The sequence below is a fragment of the Callospermophilus lateralis genome, chromosome 19, assembly GCF_048772815.1.
Source record: "Callospermophilus lateralis isolate mCalLat2 chromosome 19, mCalLat2.hap1, whole genome shotgun sequence".
NCBI lineage: Eukaryota > Metazoa > Chordata > Mammalia > Rodentia > Sciuridae > Callospermophilus > Callospermophilus lateralis.
Genome location: NC_135323.1, coordinates 20854614 through 20877706, shown reverse-complemented (window position 1 = coordinate 20877706; position 23093 = coordinate 20854614). Strand labels below are relative to the sequence as shown.

The following is a 23093-nucleotide window of genomic DNA, read 5'->3' as shown; positions in this document are numbered from 1 at the left end:
AAAACTCCTCTTTCAAAACTTGTTAAATACTTCATTTGGGTGGGGGGATTCCTGGTCATGAGCAGTGCCACCCTGGAAGCCAAGGAAATGTTCTGGATGCATCGCACAGATCTCCATCTTCAGCCAACAAAGATACCACCAGGAAGAAAAGGCTTTAATAAAGTCATGGGGTTCTTCCCCTTCCCCCCAATTCAGGAAGTGCTCTGGTGTTGCTTCTCTGGGGTGAAGGTCCAGATATGGTTGCTGGATATAAGCATGCAGTTGGGATGGTTTTCATTTAGATGCTTCTCTGTCAGCCAGTTGGCGGAATTGATGTCATGGATGCCCACCCATCCTTACAGCTAGACTCTTACAGTCTAAGGATATGACATCTGGGAGGGTCCCCTCTTGCTTCCAAGGAGCAGCCTCAGCGACCTTTGGTGCTGAGGATCCTCATCCATGACCTTTCACTTGGACCCTGGGGCCTCACACCTACAGGAACATATCACACACATTACTAGCCAGAAAGCACTGCAGGCGGCTTTGTACATTTCACTCACAACTTGGCCACTTATTTGGGCCTCCTGAAGAAGTTGATTGACCACCCTGAGCCTCAGTTTCCTTATCTAAAAAATGGGAATAAGTTGACCATTTTCACAGGATTCTCATAAGAGTTAAAAAACATAATGAATGCAAAGTGCTTAGCACAGTGCCCGGCTGGCTCAACAGCTAACAGGCTATTATCAAGTCAGTTTGTCTCATTCACCTCCCTTTGAATATTTTAGCATCCTTTTAAGTGTCCTGAAAATGTTCAGTTGCACTGAGATATATAAATTTAATTAGTAAAAGTCAGTTAATTTGGAGAAAGGCCCTTTAGACAAATAGGCTATACATTGGGCTGGGGAGCTGGGCATGTTGGCACATTTCTGTAATCTTAGCAACTCCCACTGGGTATGATGGTGCACACCTGTAATCCCAGCAAATTAGGAGTCTGAGGCAGGAGGATCACAGGCTTGAGGCCAACCCCAGGAATTTACTGAGGCTATGAGTAATTTAGTGAGAACCCTGTCTTATAATAAAAAATTAAAAGAGCTTGGGAATGTCGCTCAGTGGTAAAGCACCCCTGGGTTCAATCCCCGGTACCAAAAAAAAAAAAACATTCCTAGCCACTCAGAAGGCCAAGGCAAGAAGATCACAAGTTTGAGGCCATCCTCCACAAAAAGACTTTAGGATATATCTCAGTGGAATAGTGCCCCTGGGTTCAGCCTCCCTTACTACAATAAATAAAATTGGGTTGGGGGTATAGCCCAGTGGTAGAGCGCATGCTTTGCATAGTAGAGCCCTTGAGTTTGTTTGCCAGCATAGAAACAAAAAACAAAAATGCTGTGAATTGCTCAGAATGTTCAAAAGTAGATTGGATATTATAGAAGAAAAGAATAACCATAAACTCAGGCTAAGTAAGCACGTCACAGCAGGAATTCTGCAAATGCAGAGGTAATGGTTTACGTGAACTCTCAAGGGCACTGAAGTTTAGATAAATCGGTCATGAAGCAAACAGAGTTGTCTGCCTCCTGCCTTACAGTGAGCAGAAAGGGGTAGCTACTGTCACCTGTCCAGTAACCTCAAGGCCTGCTGGAGAGTCTAGAAGTCCCAGCCAGTCTTCCAGAGGCTGAGCCAAAAGTCAGGACTTTTTGAGGCCAGGCCAGTGCCTGTGACATTGACCTGCCAAGTTTTGATTTCTGTCTGTTTTTCAAATATTTCCCCTTCCCCAAGCCTCTGTCCAGAAAGATCGCCATCACCATCTCTAATATTTTGTGGCCCACCTTCCCATACCCCTGACCAGCCCAGTTACAAGTGATGATTTTCCATTTATTGCTCAAAAACAAAAATCCAGAAGCAAAGGTGGAGAAATTGTGGGTTCGGGACACAGCAGGAACAGGGAGGGGCTTTGGCCCAGCTGTCCCCCTCATCCTTCCTCTTCTCACTCTCCAAGGCCCAGGAGTTAGGCATCTGGGAGGAGAGAAGTCTACAAGGCCAAGGGAACGGTAGAGCAGTTGGGGCAGTCCTTCAGGGGTGCCCTGGGTGGGAGGGGGTCCCAAGAGTTGCAAGGGCACTGAGTTCCCCTCCCAGGGTCCAAAAGCCAGGAGGGCAGGGGGCAGGCCCCTTGTTTGGCAACTGAGAAAAGGAGCCTTTGGGCGGCAGGATGCTGGTTTATTTACTGTAGGGTCTCCAGGGCCATCAAAACCCCCTTGTGGGACAGGGAGATTATTTACACAACAGGGAGGAGGGAAGCCAGGAGCCAGAGACCAGGTCCTGTGCTCCCCACTGCCCTGAATGAGGAGGGAACGGGTGTCCTGGGTCCTGCAGCCTTAGTCTTGGCATTCAGATGGAAACTTCATACTCCCGTGTATCCTGAAGACAGAGAGATCAGATCAGTTGTTGAGGTGACAAGGAAGTGGAAGGGGTGGAAAAATGAGAGGAGGCATGGACAGGGAGGGCGAAAGACCCTTAGTTTTTAAAGTAACATTGATCACAGGGGGCTTAGGGGTCACAAAGGTGAGAATGAGGCTGAATCTGGACAATGGATTTGTTTGGTTCATCCTTTCGTGTCTTAAAAAAAAAACATAAAAATCTGAATTTCTGAGTTGTCTTGAACAGTTGGAGGATTTGGCAACTGGGCCTAAGTGTCCACTATGGGTTATAGCTGTAGCCTTTGGATGGCCACCATTTCTCCAGTTGGCCACAGTCCCCACCACTCCCTATTGTTCACACACAGCTTGCTTTGCTCATTGGCATGGCCTTTTGTAGGCAGCTGAGTTTAAAGTTCCCAAAAAAGAGATCATAGAGATTTTAGAGTCCTAGGGGGAGCTGAGAGATGTGGCACTGCAGGGGAAGCGGAGGGGCTCACCCCAGCTTCATACAGCGGGTTGCTGAAGTCTGACTCCACCGTGATGGGGCTGTAGGAGTGGGAGCCTGAGAAACCAAACAGGGATTTTCCCTGGAGCCTAGAAAAGGGAGGGAACAGAGAGGGTTTTATCAGCAGGTGAGACCTTAAGCTCCTCTCACCTGGGCTTGCATGCATGACATTTGCCCCAGAGGGCAGTTCCTTGGGTAGGATACTTACTTGGTGTAGTATATGTAAACGCCACTGCCAAGGACAATGACCAAGCCGAGGGGTAGCAGGATGGCCAAGGCGAGGTTCCCACCCTCCAGCTGCCGTGATGGATCTGTAGTCTGGGTCACTGGGGGAGGAGGAGAGGCCAGTGAGCAGATGCTGGGCCCAGTCCTGGGCTCTCCCAGCCTCCTGCCCTGGGCCCTGAACCCTGGGCCTCACCCCTCCGGGGCCTGGCCTTCTACCCCCGGCCTCTGCCTTGCCCTCCCGACCTGGCCAGGCCTGGGCCTCCACCTTGCCCTCACTGACCTTCCAGTTTTCGGTTGTCCAGGAGCTCCTCATAGGCCACTGCAGGGAGAGGAGGGGGAGGGGGACGGGGTCTGAGCCAGGGAGGGAAGGAGGCTGGGTAAAGGGTCAGAGCCCAGTGGGGCTGGGCTGGACAGCCTGGTTCTCTGCCCTTTGCTCCCTTGGTGGGGGAGAGAGGACTGATCCTGGCAGGGCCGTCTTCCTTCTCCAGACCCCTAAGGTTCAAGGTTCCTGAACATTCTGAGCCAACCAGGTCTTTAGAATTCATCAGCGATGGGGACACTAAGACCTATCTAGAGTGGGCAAAGGACTTCCAAACCAAGGCCCCCTCTACTACATCCCTTAAGATAATTCTGTGACCTTAGATTTCCTCAGGACTTCTGGACACACCTGTGAGGATGAGCCCACAGGAAGAGAAGAGGGAGCTCAGTGGGGTCACCCATTGGTCTTGAATTTTCTATCCAACTTTCCCAGCCCTGTCAGTCCCTGGACACTGACGTGCCCCTCCTGCTCTGTCTGCCCAGGCACCTTTGCAGAGCGGGGGCTGGCTGGTCCACTGTGAGGGGTGGCCCGGCACACAGGTGATGGTGACCTCGCCGATGAGCTCAAAGCCTTCATAGCAGAAGAAGCGCAGAGACTCGCCAGCCTGGTAGTGATGCTTGTACAAGGTCTGGTAGCCATTCTCTGGAACGCCAGGGTTCAGGCACGGCTCGTACTTCACTGCAGGGAGCAGGCCAGTCAATATGCCACTGGTGTTACTGCGCAGGCCCAGCAAGGGCCTGCAGGCTGATGCCAAAGTTACCCAGCCCCCTTCCTGGAGGTTGCCCAGACTCACAGGCACACTTGGGGACCCGGTCGCTCCACTTGGGTGTGCCTGTGTCTCGGCTATAGCAGGTAAGCACGGCTGCCCCCTCCAGGCTGTACCCTGGCAGACAGCGGTACTGGACATGGGAGCCAACAGGGAAGCCAGCGTCTGAGGCCGTCCGGTGCCCGTTGGTGATCTCACCAGGGTCAGCACAAGTCATGACTGGTGGCAGAAGAGCAAGATCCGGGGAATGAGAACCTTAAAAGATCTACCTGGAACTTAGGGCTGGGAGAGGCCTGCACGTCAGGCCATCTCCGCTAAACAACCCCCTCCCACCTCCTGTGAATTCCTCAGAAGGAAGAGGGCGTGAATTAGAAAAATTTAATTCCATATGTTTTGGGCTTTTTTGGAAAACAGGGTGATTGGGCAACCCAATCCTGGGGTAAAATTCAAAATATTTAATCACAACACCAGAACATGCCAGCTAAATCCCAGCACTGTCAACCCAGCGTGGCAGATCACCAGGCAGGACAGCAGCCTATCTCTCAGTTTCTTTTTTTTTTTTTCTTTTATGGTACTGGGGGTTAAATTGAGGGGCTCTACTACTGAGCTACACCCCCAAGTCTTCTTTATTTTTTATTCTGCGATTCTGAGACAGTATCTCACTAAATTGCTTAGGGCCTTGCTAAGTTGCTGAGGCTGGCCTTGAACTTGTGATCCTCCTGAGTTGCTTGGATTACAGGCTTGTACCACCACACCTGGCTCCCCACATTCTCATTATGCCCAGTGGCTTTGCTCACTTATACTGCTTGCATTTGAGTTTACAACCCCATTGTGTAAGATCATAACCATAGTCATTTATTATACATAAAAACTCGTGCCAGGCACCCCAATAAGTATTTTACAAACATAATATTTAACCCAGTTAATCTAAACAAGTCAATGTCACTGTCCTTTCTCTTGGGGTCCAGAACTTAACACTCTAGCCAGAATCATCTGAGCTGGAATCTGCTCAGAGACACAGCCATGAAACACTGGACAGAGATACAGAGATGTGGGTCTCAGCTTGAGGCTCTCCTGAGTCAGCTGGGCCAGCCCACCTCAGCCTGTATGCCCAGATTTCCAGATCTGGGGTGCCACATCAACTAGACAGTTTTCCTTGTGTCCAGTCCACTGATCTCACCATATCCACCATCCCAGGGGCCGTGTGGAAGACCAACAATCCTACATCTTTGTAGCAGGCTTCCCAAAATTTGGAAAAAGTGAGAAGATGCTACCCTTTACTGGGCACTGTGGCCCAAACCTGCAATCTCAGTAGCTGGGGAGACTGAGGCAGGAGGATGGCAAGTTCAAAGCAAGCCTCAGCAACTTAGCAAGGCCCTGTCTGAAATTTTAAAAAAGGAAAAAAAAAAAAAGCCACCCCTTTCTGCTCTTCTAAAAGATGCACACTCCCAGCTTCTTTAAATGTCACCTCCTCTGAAATTGGCACCATCCCTGGGAGAATTAACCCACCACTCTTCCCACAAAGCTGCCTTATCCTTAAAGCCACTACTACTCACTCACAGTTTACCCCACAGCCCCGGGTGAAAACCTGACCTCCACATGCTCTTCCCAACCCCACTCCCACCTCACCCATGAGGAAGCCAAGGCTCAGAGATGGTAAGTACTTGACCGAGCCACCCTCTGGCTACTACTTTATAATGTCCTCAGTTGTTTAGGTATCTGTCCCCCTCCCAGGCTGAGAGCGTGGCCAGGGTAGGGAGGGACCAGAATCCCATAATCCTGACCCAGCAGAGGGCCTCAGTGACTGCACTGAAGTAAACCAGGTACTTGGACAAGCCTTGGTCTTAGCAATGGGACTTCCCACAATGTCATCTGTTTGGAACTGAGAGCCTGTGGCCACCTTAGAACAGAACCAAGAGGGGATAGGGTGGATAGCCCAGGCAGAACCTGGGAGGGGTGGGACTCAGACTCGGCAGAGGTGGGATCAAGAGAGGAAGTGGGTGGGGCCGTGAAGCAATAAAGTCGACAGGAAACCCCGGCAGAGTCCCTGTCTGTGAAACAGAGAGATGCAGCCCAGAGAAAATAAAAGCAGGAACCAGAGGGGTCCTGAATGGAGGCGTTGGACCTGAACAGGGGTGGGGCCTGAAGAAGATTCAGGCAGGAGCCAAGGGTGGAACCCAGGCAGTACAGAGACCCCAAAAAAGGAAAGGGAGGGAGCAGGGTCCAAGCCAAGGGGAGAAACCCAGAGGTTGGGATGGGGCCCACAGAGGACAGGGCAGGGTCTAGCTCACTCTTTTGGCAGGCAGGTGGAGCAGCGCTCCAGGACAGGTCCCACTGACAGGTGAGAATGTCAGAGCCCAGCAGCTCGTAGCCAGGCTCACACTGGTAAGTGAGCACCGTGCCTCGAATCAGGTCCCCGTGGGATGCTGTCCTCCAGCCCCACTCGGGAGGCGGCAGCTCAGGGCAAGTGTCGTTCCTCGGGACCTCTGCAGGGGAGAGATTGAGTTTGGGGGCTGCCCTTTGATTCAGGGTGCCCTTTCCAGCCTGGGTGGCTTGAGTCCAGTGCCCTCACTTGGGACTTCTGACCTCCCGGAACTCTACCCATCTCGGGGTCCCTATCCCTGTGTACCTTTGAAGTGTAATACAAAGCCCTGGCCCAGGCCCGGATTTGGGGGCCCAGGAGGTGCCTGGAATTGGAGTGTGAGGTCGGGCCCAGAGGAGAGGAGGCGACGACGTGGTTGAGGTCCCCGCAACTGAGCCAGGACACGGGCACTGGGACCATCCCCATCGAAAAGTGTCAACATGTCCCCTTCACGCACATTCAAGCTGCAGGGAATGGGATCAGAATATAAGATGGAGCAACGACTGGTCCCTCCCATCTGGTTCTGCCCAATCCCTAACTTTGTTCATTGGTAATCCGCCTACTTTCCAGCCCTGCTGCATATTCCCCTCTCCCAGGTCTGGCACAGACTTAGTTTTGAGCAATCTTGAATTTCTTCTATGCTAGTCGCTCTAGGTCCCACCTGTTCTATGGCTTCTCCCATTTCCCTCTTCCAAATCCCCAGCCTTGCTCATTACTAGTTCCACCCACTCTCCAGTCCCTCCTCCATCACCGTGGGACGCCCAGCTACAGCTATGATGAATCATAGACCACACTCTTTGCTACTCCTCAATCCGCTTGGTGGGCCTAAGTACCTGCTTCGGGGGCCACACCCACTTCTGGTTCTGTCCATTCACAAGACCACCTCATACCAAATCAGCTCACTGGATTCTCCCCGCACCCACACCCACCTTGGGTGGCAGTGATGATCCAACAGTTTGGCCCTGGGTCTCTGGAAATAGCTCCAGGGCAGCCTCAGACAACTCCAGAGTGACAGACACCAGGCAGAGCCCTTGAGGAGGGCTACATTACCCCTCTAGTTGTCCAAGGTCACCTGGCTAATAAGTGATTTGGCCCTAGGTTTCCCATCCCATCCTGAACCCTTAGTGGTCTCTTTCACAGGACCATAATCCATGTTGACATGGAAGAGCCAGCCAGGCTCAGGATGCTAGTGCCGCGCTTAGGGAACCCACCCCCATCATACCCTCTCCAGGACCCAAACATACATCTCAACTTGGAGCAAGATGCGCTTCTCTTCCTGGACGTGCATGCCCCACACGCAGTCTTGGCCGGGGCTGTAGCTCTGGGGCCAGTCGGGAGAGAGGACCACACCAGCTGGCTCTGACAGCTCCCCTCCACACATGGCTTAGGGCAGAAGAGGTGTGAGGTTTAGGACCCACAAGGGCACACAGTCTCCATTTGCAAAGGTCCTCACCGCTCCCAGGAGTGTGCACCACCAGATCACTCAAGTTTCCCAGTATCGATGACCCACCTGTTTCTCGCCACATCTAGATCTTGCACCCAATCTTCAGCCTTGCTCTTAACCCTGCACACTCACAAACTTACACACCCAATCCATAACTCAGTCCAACTCTGGTTCCAGCTGCTGAAGACATCTGGGTTTATGAGCTCTGAATTTAGTCACAAGCCTGACAATTATTCAGCCTGGAAGACAGCCTCTGAGAGGACAGGAATTGCCTCAGGGCTTGGCTTTACTAGGTTTGAATATGCAGGTCTCCTTCCCAAATGGACTTCCTGGGGACCCTGGTTCAGGGGGTAGTCTGAAGGACCTTGTGGGGTGTGGAGGGCTCACCCTTGCAGGCTGGCTCTGTGTCATTCCAGTGAGGTTCTGTGGGGTCCACACATTCGATGGCATTGGGTGGGCCTGGGGGCTCCAGAGCATATCCTGGGAGGCATGAGAAGGTGGCCAGTGCCCCTGGGCGGTACTCAGGGTCTGTGGTAGTAACATTGCCATGTGCCAGGAAAGGGGCGAAGCAGCGATCCTCTTCAAAGGCTAGGGAGGAGTTCATCACAAAAATCAATCATTAAGAGTGAGTGGGCCGGAGATGTGGCTTAGGGGTAGAGCATTTGCCTAGCATGTGTGAGGACCTGGGTGCTGTCCCCAGCACCACAAGGAAAGGAAAGGAAAAGAAAAGAAATTTAAGCATTAGGATAGGTCTCAGACCTCGATCTGGGAACTGGGACTGAATTCAGGTGTTTGGCTACTCAGTGGTTTTTTTTAAAAATGAACTGCTCTTGGGCTTAGCTTTCAGTCCCCAATGTCAAAACCCAGAACATTCTTCACTCACACATTAATATTACCTCAATGGCCTTTGGAAGGAAACCTCTAGACTAGTCAAATCCCAGCCACAATTCTACAGATGTGGAGGTCCACAGCCACACAGCCACATGCCCAAGGTCACTCACTCAGCAGGTAATGGCAGCACCAAGTCTCCAACCCAGATGGTTTGGTTCCCAGCCACAGACACGTGGCTCTTGGAACTGCAAGGGGGTGGGGGTGGGGAACAGGCTTGCGTAGGTGTGTTCTCTTCTCAAAAATAACAGTTGGATTCTGATCATCCATGCTGTTGCTAGAATCCAAAATTGCAGCTAAGGCAAAAGCTGCTCAGTTTTTACTTTGGACTAAGTCAGCAAAAAGGAATATTTGTAGGACATTCTTGTTTCTGTCCATCTGACATCTTAGCTGCAAAACTACCTGTGAGGTATGACGTCAGAGCCTTATGATACAGATGGGGGATCTGACTCTCATGGAGCAGCAATGGTTCACATCTGTGGAGGCAGACCTCACAGCTGGAGACTGTCACCAAAAGACAGAGATCTTTGCACTTCAGTACTTTCACAATCTATCCTGTATTTTTTTTTTTTCCTGCAGATTCACTGTTTTATTTCAATGTTACTTGAACTGATAAGGAATCATGTCCAAATCTTACCGATCCATCAGGGCCAGTGCCAATTTCATTTCTCTCATGATTCATACTAGAAACTAGTCCCCCACATCTCTGAGCATTTCTCCTTATCTCTCTCCTGATACTGTTCAGAGAAATCTTCTGCTGCAGCCACCTCGAAATCCTGTTTCCCAAACATACCAAGCACTTCTCTACCTCCTCCCCTTTGCCCCCACTATTCCATTCACCTGAGCTGCTTTTTCCTCCAGCTTCTTCTAAATTACCTTCCATCCTTTAAGGCTAAGATTAAATGCCTCTTCTCCCATGGCCAGCCACTGACCTTGTTTCTACCTGTCCAGCACCCCTTTCCTCCTTTTTCTCTTAAAGTCACCTTTATTTTCATTTTGAAAAACATGCCTTCCAGCCCAAGCAGTTCAGTTGGAGCCAACCAGAAATGGCCACATGAGGCTAATCTGTCAATCATAACACCATCTGCCCTTAGCCACAGTGATTGGCTCAGGCAAAGGCACAGGACCTTAACCAGGTCAATGAGAGCCTTTTCTGGCATTGTTACTGAAGCTCTCAGGAAAGATATGAGCTTCCACTTTCTCTGATGGAGTTACTAGGTAGGCAGTATGAAAGTCTGCAGCTAGGTCCATCACAGGGAAAGCCTGCCTGAGAATGAAGCCAATGCAAAATAGCAAAGAACTGAGAGACTGAGATAACTGGTTCCTTGGCTGTGTAACTGGATCCAGCCATATATGAAGCTTAATCAGAAAAGGCTACCTCAGGGAATGAGAAGGGATCCTTTTTTGGGGGTAGGGGTAATGGAGATTGAACTCAGGGGCACTCAACCACTGAGCCACATCTCTGTTTTATATTTTATTTAGAGATAGGGTCTCACTGAGGCTGGCTTTGAACTCATGATCCTCCTACCTCAGCCTCTTGAGCTGCTGGGATTACAGGTGTGTGCCACCGTGCCCAGTGAGAAGGGATTCTTATGAAGGGATCCTTGTAGTTTTGGGGTGGAAAGATGAGTCAGTTTTCATGGATCTAACCACTGAGATGAGCAGGGAGGGAGTATGCGCTTATGCCAGAAAGAGAAGGTGCGGAAGTTAGAGTCCAGTGGGGAAGCGGGACTATTACCTTCAAATCGGAGGCTGAGCAGCAGGGGATTAGCAGGCGTCTCTGAGAGCAGCTCCACATAGAGGGACTGGGCGTCACTGATGAGACCACGTTCTGGGACATCATCCATGTCAGAGTCATAGATCACAGGAGATAGGGGACTGCCCCCAGAGCGCACCATCAGCCTGGGATGAACAAAAGGTGGCCAGGAACTTCAGCAGCTACCCCACCTCTTATCTGCTCTCCAAGCTTATCTTTACAGCCACCATTATCAAACATTAACCATATGCCATGCATTCTTCTAAGCCCTTATGCATTTTATCTTGTTTAATTTTCATAAGAACCCTTGAGTCAGATACCATTATTACCCCTCATTTTATAGACGAGGATATGGAGTCATACAAATTAAGTAACCTGCCCAAGAGCACAGAGCAAGTGGTGGCAGAGCTGGGATATTAGGATACTAGATAAAGAATGATAATGAAGACTATGAGAGCAAACACCTTCATATTATAGTGCTTATTGTGTCGTAGGCACCACCATCCCAAGTTCTGACTGTCTGTCTGAGTGTCTCTCTGTCTCTCTCTCTCTCTGGGGATTGAACACAGGGGTGCTTAACCACTGAGATAAATCCCCAGCCCCCCCCCCACTATATATATATACATATACATATATATATATATATATATATATATATATATATATATATATATATATATATATATATATATTTTGGCACAAGGGATTGAACCCACCGGCGCTGAACCACCGAGCCTCATCCTCAGCCCTTTTTATTTTTTATTTAGAGACAGAGTCTTGCTGAGTTGTTTAGGACCTCACTAAATTGCTGAGGCTGGCTTTGAACTTGTGATCCTCCTGCCTCAGCCTCCCAAGCTACTGGGATTACAGGTATGTGCCACGGTTACCAGCTACTTTGCATGTCTTAATTAATTTATTAATTATGCCTGTAGAGTGATACCATCTCTATTCTACAGATAAAAAATTGAGTTACAGAAGTTAGCTGATTCATCCAAGGTTGCCCAGCTACATTCCCTAAGAAATGGTTAGGATTAAACTCTGTTTCATACATATTTCAACATGGATCCAGCTCAGATCTGACTCCCCACCGTAGCCTCCCTACTTCCCCCAGGTAGGGACCTCTGACTCAAGGCCCAGACCCTCACCGGTCATTGTCCTCATCCAGCGAGACCCTCTCAAAGTGCAAGTGCAGCCGGCGTCCCTCAGCTGCTTCAATGACCCAACGGCAGGTGAGGTTAGGCCCTGCGGCTCCCCCAGGCTCAGGAGACACGATGCGGCCCAGTGTAGCATTGTGGATGGTGCCACCACAGGATGCTATGGGCAGAGGAGGGGCAGGTTAAGACCAGCTGAAGGTGACCTGTCCTTCTCCTTGGGGCCTCAGCCTTTCTCAGGGCATCTTCAGAGCTTTTGCATCTACATCTTTGGGTTGGGCCAGGGATGGTCTCTGCCCCATGAATGCACTCCAGGGGCGGGACCTTCTCCAGGGCATCACTGAGGAGGGGAACCAGGCCTGAAATAGAACCCCTCCCCCCATGGATGGATTCTCCTTGGTTGGACGACCTCCAGAACGAAGAGTCTGCTAAAATGAAGATTCCCTGAACAGGGACACCCTGTGATTGTGAGTTATGGGAATCCCCCAAATTGAAACTCTCAGATGAGAGACGTTCAAGATGGGAATTCCCAGAATAAGGACTCCACAGGATGGGAGATCACAGGAGGAAGACTCTCCAGGAGAGAGAACCACCAGAGATGGACCCCAAGAATGGTTTCCTCCAGGATGAGGGCTCTCCAAAGAAAGAAGAGCCATCCCAAGAGGGAGAATACCCAAGAATGGAGGTTCTCTAAGGATAGAATCCTCAGTGGGAAGAACTCCCGAGGGACACCAAAGGAGAGGGACTCTTCAGAAAAGAAACCCCTTCAGGATGAGTTTTTCCTAAAGACAGAGACTTCTACAAACAGACTCTCCCAATAAGGTTCCCAGAAAAGAAGCCCCCAACTATTATGGCAGAGACTCACCCATGCAGCTAGGGGGCTCTCCATTCCAGGCTGGCCTGGTGCCATTGAGGCAGATGAGAGTCTCCTCACCCTGTAGCTGGTAGCCGGAATCACAGTGGAAGGTGGCAGTGCCACCAGGGTGTAGATCTGTCACACTGACATCCCCATGGGCCGGCCGGGGAGGGAAGCCACAGCTCAGGAGGTAGGCTGAACCAGGAAGAACAGGGAGAAGGAGGATCCATTGTTCATGTCACCCTCTACAGCAGTCCCCCAGCACTTTCCCAGGAGACACAGTCAGGGGTCCACACTGAAGAATATGAGCTCCTTACACAGGTTCCCTGTCTCATGAAGAAGCCATTTCAACAGCTCTTATCTCCTCTGGTCTTTGTATTTTGCCCATTTTGGCCTCCATTTTATAGATGAGGTAACTGAGGCTCAAAGATGTTACTCTGGAGATGGACATCATTACCCTAAGTACTGTATGAAGACATGAATGGTGTGAATATACTTTGTATACAACCAGAGATATGAAAAATTGTTCTCTATATGTGTAATATGAACTGTAGTGCATTCTGCTGTCATATATAACAAATTGGAGTAAAAAATAAAAGATTAAAAAAACAAAGATGTTATTCTGGACCCACTGGCTATGTGGCCTCAGGTATATCAATTGACTATTCCAAACTCCGTCCAGCTCTAAGAATAACAAACAATATTTGCAGAGCTTGTTTAGCTTCCCAAGTAACTACATGCAGTACCTTTGAGGTAGACAGAGAAACTGTGTTACCCATTTTCCAGATGTGGAAATTGAGGCTCCAAGTTACTAAGTGACATGAAATTTCTTTAAGAATCTTGACTATTTGGTCATTAAAGATCTTTAACTCAGTGTTCCCTGAATACATTCTCTAATGAAAATGAAGTGCTATGGAAGGCTTTGCTTTCTTTGAAAATCTGGTTTTCCTTTCTTGTAGTAAGAACTGCCTAACTTCCCTTTTTGCACTAGCTACCAGAAAGCTTGGAACAAGATTAAGGCTTGTCCTTAGCAACACTGACTTGTCAACTCACATTGTTGTTCTGTTTTCTTTTTTCCTGGTACTGGAGATTGAACCAAGGGGTACTCTACATTCCCAGCCCTTTTAAAAATGATTTTCCTTTTGAGACAGGAACTTGCTAAGTTGCTAAGGCTGGCCTCAAACTTGGTGATCCTCTAGTCACGGCCTCCTCAGCTGCTGGGATAATAGAAATGTGCTAGCACCTGGCCCAATCCTTTGAACTTTTAATTTTGAGACAGGGTCTTGCTAAGTTGTTTAAGTTGGCCTTGAACTTGCCATCCTCTTGTCTCAGTCTCTGCAGTCACTTTGATTACAGGCATGTGCCACCATGCCTGGCCTATTTTTTTTTAACTCTAATAATCATTCTCTGATGCTGTTTTCCCTTTACTTATTCTATATAATTGTATTGCTTGCACTCTTTTTGAAAGTCACTTGAAATTCTTACAGAAGCAAGAATAAAATAGAATTTAATAGAAAGTCAGTTTTAGTCAATGATTCTGAATCTGATCCTGACAGAAACTTAGCAGAGATCATCAAGGAGGGCTTCCTGGAGGAAGTGAGCCAGCGCTGGAGGGGCAGTCTCTGGTGAGCAGAGGGCTTGGGAGATGCCAGTTTGCCTGCCTGAGCTCTTGCCTTTCTTGACCCTCCAGCCCTCAGTGATTCTGTAAGAGACCTACCCCTCCATATTTCAAAATTCAATAAGCTCTTTCTTGGCCAGGCTGTGGGGACAGAAAGGAGGAGAAAAAGATCCAGTCCTTGCCCTTCAGGAATCTACAGTCTACTGAGATAGACAGTTATAAAAACCATCTTTTAGAACACGGTGGCTTTCATAGTTGTTAACTTCTGTATTGGTCTCCGTGACCAACAGAATCAAGTCCATGTGCTTTAGATTGACATCCAAACCCCTTCCATGGCTGCATCTTGCTCAGCACTTTTGTGTCAGCACTTGAGACCCAGGTGTCTTATTCAACACCTTTGTGACTCTTTACTGTCCCACCACCATATTTTTGCTCACAATTGTGCCCCTACCTACAAAGCCCATTCTGGGCTCTTATCTTTCAAAGAGTAACTTAAGTCGGGCATGGTGGTGTATACCTATAATCCCAGTGGCTCAGGAGGCTGAGGCAGGAGGATTCCAAATTCAAAGTCAGCCTCAGCAACTTAGTGAGGACCTCAGTAACTTAGCGAGACCCTGTCTCAGACTAAAAAATAAAAAGGGCTGGGGATGTGGCTCAGTGGTTAAGTGCCCCTGGGATCAATCTCTGTTACCAAAAAAAAAAAGAAAAAGAAAAACTAACTTAAGTACCACCCCTTCCAGGAAGACTTTCTGACCCCTCTTGCCTCCAACATTTACTTTCTCTCTTGCCTATACACAATTTCATATTCCAATTTTACCATCATATTAGCCATTGTCTATTGTTACTATGAGACTGAGTCAAGTCTTTTTTTCTTATTTTTTTTTAGTTACACATGGACACAATATCTTTATTTTAGTTATTTTTATGTGTTGCTGAGTATTGAACCCAGTGCATCACATGTGCGAGGCAAGCACTCTACCACTGAGCCACCACCCCAGCCTGAGTCAAGTCTTATTTATAGAGACACATAAAAACCTAGTCTAACTGATCAACTTGGAGACTGGCTGACCTGGGTTCCAGTTCCAGCTCCACAGCTTATAGCTATATGACTGAGCAAGTGACTTCACCACCGGGGGTTTCTCACTCATTAATGGTAATAATTGTTAACAGTGAGAATTGGCTTGAAAATTAGATAAAAGAAACATGCAAAGCCCCTGGCACTCAGAAAATGTTAGTCACCTCTCCCTTAGCCTCAATTAATGTATGATTGAGAGTCAAGAGTTTAGAGATCTGATTGTTGACTCTGTGATGAACTTGCAGGTGGGTGATAAATTCATATAAACCTTCTTTCCTGAGAGATTGAACTGACAGTGTCAACTCCCAGGGTTGCTCTTAGGAGTAAATGAAACAATGGTAGGTAAAAGGGGTTTGTACTTAGCACATTTTTTATGGGGGAGGGTACTGGGAAATGAACCCAGGGGTGCTTAACCCCTGAGCTACATCCCCAGCCCTTTTTATTCTTTTAATTTTGAGACAGGGTCTCACTAAGTTCCTTAGGGGCTTGCTAAATTGCTGAGGTTGGCCTTGAACTTCCTGCCTCAGCCTCCTGAGTTGCTGGGATTATAGCATGCACCACCATACCCAGCTACACAGAAAGTCTGATGGACTTGGATGAAGGGTGATAAAGCCTTTGACCCTTTTGGAATTGATAATGAGGCCACTCTGGACTACAGGCCCCAGTTAATGCAGTTAGGGAAGGACTTAAACAGGGCCTCATTCCCAGAGGTGCCTGGAGGAATTGCAAAGCAGGGAAGATGGAGGCAGGTAATGAAGGCCAATTTATGCAATAGCCCTGCTTCCCCAAATGTTCCATTTAGCCTAAAGAGTCCTATTTTCAAAGCTCCCGGGAAGTGGATGTTTAAAGGAGCCACTGGGGAGCCATTTCTGTAACATCTCAGGTGTGCTCTTGTTCCCCAATAACCGAATTCCTACCACCAAGTATGTGCCCTAGCTCCCTGATCTCTCCACAAATAGGCCTGGTGGTGGTGGACGCTTCTACCTTGCACAAAGTGCCCTGGGGCAGGTCCTGTGAAGAGGACATAAGGAAGGGATATGGGTTGTGTCCTGTAAGATGTACAAAATATCTGGGGTCAGCAAAGCTCATAAGGTGTGTATGGTACATGCAGCCAGGTAAAACCGTGAAATGATATGATGGTGGAATTGGTCCAACAGACAGTTCTCTCTCTGTTCCTGAGGAGCACAGGGAGGGAACTTGAATAAGACAGCAGTGTTTGGAATGGGGACACTGGCTGAGCCCTTTGCCTGGTGCGTGCATGTATGTTAGAACATACACTTGCACTGTGGGAAGGTCCCTGTAGACACAGGTTAGCATGGATGCCACATGTATAGGAGATCTGTGGATGGATGCTCATGAATGCATTCACACATGATATATTCTCTGTCTTTGCTCCCAGAAGTCAGATGGAACTTTCTAGATCACAAACATGAGACTGTCATTTCCCCGCTTAAAATGTTTCTAGTGTTTCCCTCTCACCTGCAGGTTAAAGTGGTCTCAATTCCTTATGAGCTGATAAGGTTATGATCTGAACCCAACATGACTCCCAACCTGGTCTCTTAACCCATTTCTCCCTTTCTACTTTTTGTGCTTTGACTATAATAGTAATGAATGATTTTTTTTTTTTTTGTACTGGAGATTGAACACAGGGGCATTTAACCACCGAGCCACATTCCCAGCCCTTTTTATTTTTTGAGACAGGGCCTCACTAAATTGCTTAGGGCCTTGCTAAATTGCTGAGGCTGACCTTGAACTTGAGTCCTCCTGCTTCAGCCTCCCAAATTCCTGGGATTACAGGAGTATGGCATTGCACCTGGAAATGACTGATGTTTTTGAGCTCTCACTGTGTACCAGACACTGTTATAAAGTACTGTATCAACTCACTGGATCTTCCCAAGAATATCATGTGTTAAATTTTCTGATCCCTATCTTTCAGATGAGACCATGAATCACAGAATGTTTAAGTATATTGTCTCAGGTCAGACAGCTAGAACAATTCTATCTTCCATGTTAAATGACTTCATCTTCTCTAGAGATCAATTTTCTCTCCTCTCTGAATCCTGGGGTGTACTTTTACATTCATCTATTTTCAAAGACAGTTGTCTCCCTCTTTTTCTTCCTTCACCTGTCCCCTTGCTAACTCATCTGGTGGGTCCTAGCTTAGTCATCTGCTCTAGGTCTTTTGATATTTGCTTCTCCTATCTCATCATAACCCTTATTTCATTGAATCATAATAACTCTGATTACTTATCTATCTCTCTAGACAGATTCCGAGTTCCTTAAATTCAGATTTATACCTGATTCATTCATTCTTTCCCCTAAGTTGAGTGGATCAATTGCTACTTGGATATGTGCACACCTAGGCACATATCTATGAGTGTGTGAGATAAGTGTGCATGGGTCTTTCTGAGGACTCTGCCCACCTAGTGTCCTAGTCAAGAGGAAACCTCCTCCTCAATACTCTGTGCTTAGAGGCCACCAGACATGTCCCTTATACCCAATGTGGCCCCTGCCCTTCCACCAGCATCCCCAGACTCCTCACCCTGATAGTGGATTCTGAAGCCACCACCCCTTGGGACCCGTGGACTCTGGAAGTGCAGGAGCAGTCGATTGGTTGGGCTTCGAAGAACCTGTCCTTCTCCCAGCATGGAGGAGTTAGCAAGGAGTCGGGGGGCCAGTCCTGGGGACCCCCCACCAGCCAGCACCAGGAGTTCCTCCTCCTGAGACAGGTTCAGTGTCTGCACCTAGAAAAGCCAGTCATAGGCCAGGGCAAGTCAGCCTGGGGAAGTGACTCCCTAAGCCCTCTCCCCTTGCCTTCCCTTTCCCAGTCTGTAGCGACCCCACCCAGACCACAGGGATGCTGCCCATTTTGTAGAACTCTAGAAGGGTTTTTGAGATCATCTGAGTCAGAAAACAGGCCATCTGAGTCAGAATACTGGTTTTCTGGATTCCCAGCTAAAACGATGCACACCACTGAGCCCAGAGAAAAGGGATTGGAAGTTTCACAGTAATATGCTTCGGTCCAGTTACCTGGATTTCAATTCCGTAGCCAGGGTAGACATGGATGCTGTATGTGCAGTCTAGGAGCCCCAAGGTGCGGCTGGCAGTGCTCCCCAAATCTGGAGACTCCACGTACCCTTCACCCTCGGAGATGTTGTTATTACACAGAACTAAAGAGATATAAGTGGCTGGGATTGAGAGAGGCTCTGTACTCTTGCCCTCCCAGCTAAGTAACTCCATAGGTCCTCATCTGTCTTCTCCCCAGCATCCCTCACCATCTTTATTCAATGCTCTCTCTCCCACCTGTACTGAGAGCTCCTTTACCCAACTGTAATATAGACAGAAGACATAGAATGGCACCTGGCACATAGTAAGTGTATATAAATATTAGCTTTTGTCATTATTAAGCAGAAGCTCCTCTCCCATCTGGACCCAGAGCCCCTTCATCCATATGCTCCAGGCGACCTTTCCCCATCCATCCCAGCATCCTCCTTCCCACATCCGTGCTCCTGGACATTACCCCCAGCCCCTTTCCATGGCCTCACCTGGGCTGGTGACTGTAGTGGTAACAGTTGTCGTGGTGATGATGGTAGTGGTGGTCTCCTCCTCTCCTCCCTCCGGCCCGAGGGGCGGGACTGGGGAGGCGGGGCCGGGAGGGGGTGGGGCCGTAGTTCCTGGGGGCGGGGTCAGTAGCTCCGGCGCAGTGGGGCCTGCCCCCCTGACCCCCTTAGGGGTTACAGCTGTTGTCAGAGGCCCTGTCCCCGGCTCTGTGGCCCGTGGCAGAAAGGGTGCTGCAAGTGTCTGGCCGGCTGGAGGGGTGGCTAGTGTGGGGTCTGGATCAGATCCTGGGACAGTGCAAGGGAAGTCAGGCACAGGAGCAGCAAATTGGCTGGCGGAAGGGTGGGGTGCTGTGGGGGGTGGGAGGATGTTGGGGGGTGGGCAGGAGCAAGGCTGAGGGAAACAGGGGTTCCCGTAATGAACCCTAAGGGACTCCACCACAAAGTAAAGCCCCCACCCTTAACCTTGCCCACCCAAACTCCCCACCTCTTCCCAAGTTTTCACAGCTGACCCTTCTTTCTCTCTCCACCCAGGCCCCGCCCCCCTTAGTCTCCTAGCGCTTCTCCCTGTCCCCCATTCAAATCTGGTTCTCTTGGTTACCCCTTTCTCTCTTCTGTGTCTTGCTCTCTCTGGAGCTCTTTATTTCTGATTAGTATTACTAATGTTCTCTGATTTTACGATCCTGGATCTACTGGAATCTGCTAGTTTTGTATTTCCTCTTTCTGTTCTACCATTTCTCTAACTTCAGTTCTCTGAATTCCATCTGTCTTTCTGTGTGTCTTTTTTCTGTCTCTTAGTCGTCCTGTTTCTATTTCTCTGGTTCTGTCAATGCCAAGTTTTGACTTTTTCTTCAACTGCCTGCCTCTGTGTTTCACTCATCTTTTGGGGGGGTCTCTGCAGTCTCTCTTTGTCTGCTTCTCTTTCTTGGTCCTGGCTCCCATCTTCCCAAGCCAATGTCTCTCACTTTGCCTTTATGTCATTTCTGCCCATTTGCAGGCCTCACCCGGCAAATAGCCCATTTCTGGGCCCCTTCTCAGCAGGGCCCCATGGATCAGCTCAGCCAGGGCCTCAGAGGCCACTGTGGGGGTCTCACTTCCAGGCTCTGGCAGCGCCTCCTCCTCCTTCAGGGGCAGACCTAGGAGGTGAAATTGTGTGAGCCTCTCCACTCCCCCACATCCCTTCCTTCTCCAGAGAGATCTTTTCCAGAGCTTCCTTGTCAGATGGGCCTGCACGGGCTCAGAGGGTCCCAGACTGGGCTGAGAGCCAAGATCAGGGGAGAAACTCCCAGCTGCCAGCTGCCCCTCACACTCCTACACCTCCTCTCTCCACTGCCAGGGCTGTGTGGGCCTTCATGAGCATGTCAGCTCTTGTGAACCCTGGACAGCGCCTACAGGGCCAAGCAGGGGCTTTGAGGCTGCCTTTCTTACTTCTCAGTGGCGCTCTCCCCAACCCTGGGGCTCTGTGAAGGGTCTGGCGGCACCTTGCAGCCCTTGCTTCCGCAGTGCCCAGCTTTCTCTCTGGGTTTCTGTCTCTGCAGTGTAGCTGTCTTCTCTCTCTCTCTCTCTCTCTCTCTCTCTCTCTCTCTCTCTTCTCTCTCTCTGCAGTCGCTGCCTCTTTCCCTAGAATCTGACTGGGGGTCAGAGCGAAGTAGGGGACTGAATATGAATATCTGGTCTCTCACTATGCCTCTCTGTTCATCTGTTTTTGTCCATATGTCCAAGAACATTTGTGTGTGCAGCAACTGGCGTCTCTCCCAGCCCCTCCATCTCCCACCCAGGTACCCTGTATGCTTCTGCCGCCTCCGCAGACATCCCCCCAACTTCCCCAGCCCTCCTTCCCGTGGTTAACCCCTAAGATGCTACTAAAAGCTTCCCTTGTTCATTCCACCACCTCCTCAACATTGAGGGTTAAGGGACTAAAGGTACTAGCCGGAAAGCTCTGGCTTGCCCCTTCCCAATCAGTTGTGCCCCTCCCCTCCCCCCGCGAGCTCAGAAGACGCAAGATGTTCAGAGAAAGAAGGTGGAGGACTCTGCTGGGGACCTTCCCGGAGTCCACCCCCACCCCCTCTTGTCCTTACCCTGAATCCAGGGACAGCTCAGCAGAATTAGGAACAGCAGCTGGGGAGGCGGTGGGTGCTGGGCCTTGGGAGTCCCCATGGCGACTCACCCCAATTTCTCTCCTCTGTGCCTCTCCTAAATAATCTAGTTGCCACTTTTTCTCCGTGTCCTTTATCTTTCTCCTTAATTTTGTTTTCCTGCTGGGGGTCAGCAATGGAAGACAATTTCTCTGCTCCTTGAGATGGAGGGACAGAATTGGGCTAGAGGTTGCCTGGAGTCCACCCCTTTTTGCTTAATCTCTGTCCTCTGCTCCTGGATCCGTGGTAGAGGGGGGCGCGGCTCCGGCTGGAGGGGGTGGGGCCGAGAGGGCCGAAGGTTACCCTCTTGTTCGGGCGCCTGGGTCCACTGGGCTGGCTGTATCGCAAGCGGGGGAGTGGGGAGGGGAAATACAGCTTCCGGGGGGTCTAGGGTGGGGTTGAGGATGCAGAGGGTCCCTACGGGGCTCTAGCGGGGTTTGTCGGGGAGGGGAAGGGGTTGCGGAACCCGGAGAGCCGAAGCTCGGGCACTGAAGCTGCGGGAGGGAGAAGCTGAGAAAGGTGTCGAGCCCACGTCAGATCCTGGGGACGGGAGAAGGGAGGGGCCTGGGATTTATTTGCGGAGGAGGGAGGAGGAGGAAGTGCAGATGGTGGAAGGAGGGATCAGGAGCCAAGACCGTAATACTCACTCCCGCGGCCCCTAGGGGAGGCAAAGGAAACTCTCCAGTCCCAGCAGTAATTAGGCCCCCTCCCCCCGCCATTCCAGCACATCTGGAATCTGAATTTCCTCTTCCCAGGGCGCCAAGGAGCGGCACAGCTTGGTTCGCACCTGTTTGGTCCTCCAATATGCCCTCTGTCCACGACCCGATTCCCCATTGGACTTTCCCCTTTGCATTTTACAGAAAAACTCAGATGAGATGGGCCTTCCCCTCCCGCAGGAAAACGGCGAGTTTCCATGTTGGTGAAACGTCTAAGGGGTGACCAGGAAAGGAGAGACCCTTTCTCTTACAACACGACCCCGGCCAGCTGCCAGGCAGCTTCAACTGGTCTCCCTCGCCACGATTAGGGAGCGCCCTTTTCAGCACCACCAGCGCGCGGACAGCTCTTCTCGGCCCCGCCTGCGTCCGCCGGCCCTCGGCTTGGCAGGCATTGGCTGAAGCCGCTTTCACTAACGTTCGGGCTCCCGCCGTGGGCTGGCTCTTGTGAAGGCCAAGGGGGAGGAGGAGTCACAGGCTGACTACTCGAGGGACTCGCAGACCCACTGACTGGCGGTGGCCTCCCTGCCTGCAGTCCCCGAGCCCCGGTAGAGTCAGTCAGTCCCTGCTCTTGCTCCACCCCCTGGGTTAGCCCCGCCCCTATCCAGACCCCGCCCCTCCTTTTCGCATTGCGGGGCTGCGGGAGGTTGGCACAGTGCCCCCTGTGCCCCACGTGGCGCCAGGTCCGGGCTGTGGGGGGCAGGGAGGCAAATCCAGAGCTGAGTTACCCCTCCCCCAGAGCTGAGTCGCGTTGCCACTGGGAGGGGTCGGAGGTAGCTAAGCTGGGAGGGCTGCGGGAAGGAGTGACGTCAGGGTGAGTGGGAGCCAAGGAAGGAGCGAGTAGGAGAGAGGGAACCAGAGAGAGGCAAGACCAGCGGGTCGGGTCGAGTGAGGAGCGAGGGCAAGAAGGAGAGAAGAGGGAGGAAGGAGAGAGAGAGGCCACCACGGAGAAGGACAGGCTGCGGGGTCCTGGGCTGCGGGTCCAGGCGGGGTAGGAACGGCTGGCTGTCCGGGGAAGCTAGAAGGGAAAGGGAGGGCGAGCTAAAGAAGGAGCGGGGGTGGAGGAAGAAGAAAAGGGGGGAGAGTGGAAGACTGAGGGTGGAGAGAGGCAGAGGGAGAGGAGATTGCCCGAAGAGAAGGAAGAGAGAGGGAGAGAAGAGCCATAGAGGAGAAGGAAGGAGAGCGATAGAGGGAGGGGAGACAACTGAATGGAGGAAGGAGAGGTAGGAGGAGAGGGGAGAGCGAGCTAAGAGGGCTCCTAGCACCTGAAGGAGGGGAGAGAGAGGTGCAAAGTAGAGAGGAGACATCAGAGGGGCCAACGAACCAGGAAAGG

The 23093-nt window shown here is 50.4% G+C and overlaps 1 protein-coding gene across 1 annotated transcript; it reads right to left on the bottom strand.

Moving 5' to 3' along the window:
- Positions 1 to 1890: 1890 nt before the first annotated feature.
- Sez6l2 (seizure related 6 homolog like 2) lies at positions 1891 to 21536 on the bottom strand. Its single transcript, XM_077105950.1, has 18 exons — positions 20991 to 21536; positions 19917 to 20048; positions 18901 to 19200; positions 18386 to 18525; positions 17898 to 18099; positions 12672 to 12857; positions 11801 to 11969; positions 10638 to 10801; positions 8399 to 8599; positions 7812 to 7950; positions 6835 to 7031; positions 6497 to 6691; positions 4233 to 4424; positions 3926 to 4117; positions 3401 to 3439; positions 3104 to 3221; positions 2888 to 2984; positions 1891 to 2391 (listed from the first exon to the last, which is right to left on the bottom strand). Exons 1-18 carry the CDS (start codon positions 21067 to 21069, stop codon positions 2362 to 2364), a joined length of 2772 nt encoding a protein of 923 aa, XP_076962065.1. The 5' UTR covers positions 21070 to 21536; the 3' UTR covers positions 1891 to 2361.
- Between the last annotated feature and the right edge of the window lie 1557 nt (positions 21537 to 23093).

What these genes read in the sequence shown, in the direction of transcription:
- Sez6l2 (XM_077105950.1), bottom strand. Translation starts at nt 21,069, where the DNA reads ATGGGGACTCCCAAGGCCCAGCACCCACCGCCTCCCCAGCTGCTGTTC. An exon ending in CTGGATGAGGACAATGACCG is followed by an intron (nt 10,802 to 11,800) that starts GTGAGGGTCTGG and finishes TGTTCATCCCAG; the next exon opens with GCTGATGGTGCGCTCTGGGG. An exon ending in ACCCGCTGTATGAAGCTGGG is followed by an intron (nt 2,392 to 2,887) that starts GTGAGCCCCTCC and finishes CTCTGTCTTCAG; the next exon opens with GATACACGGGAGTATGAAGT.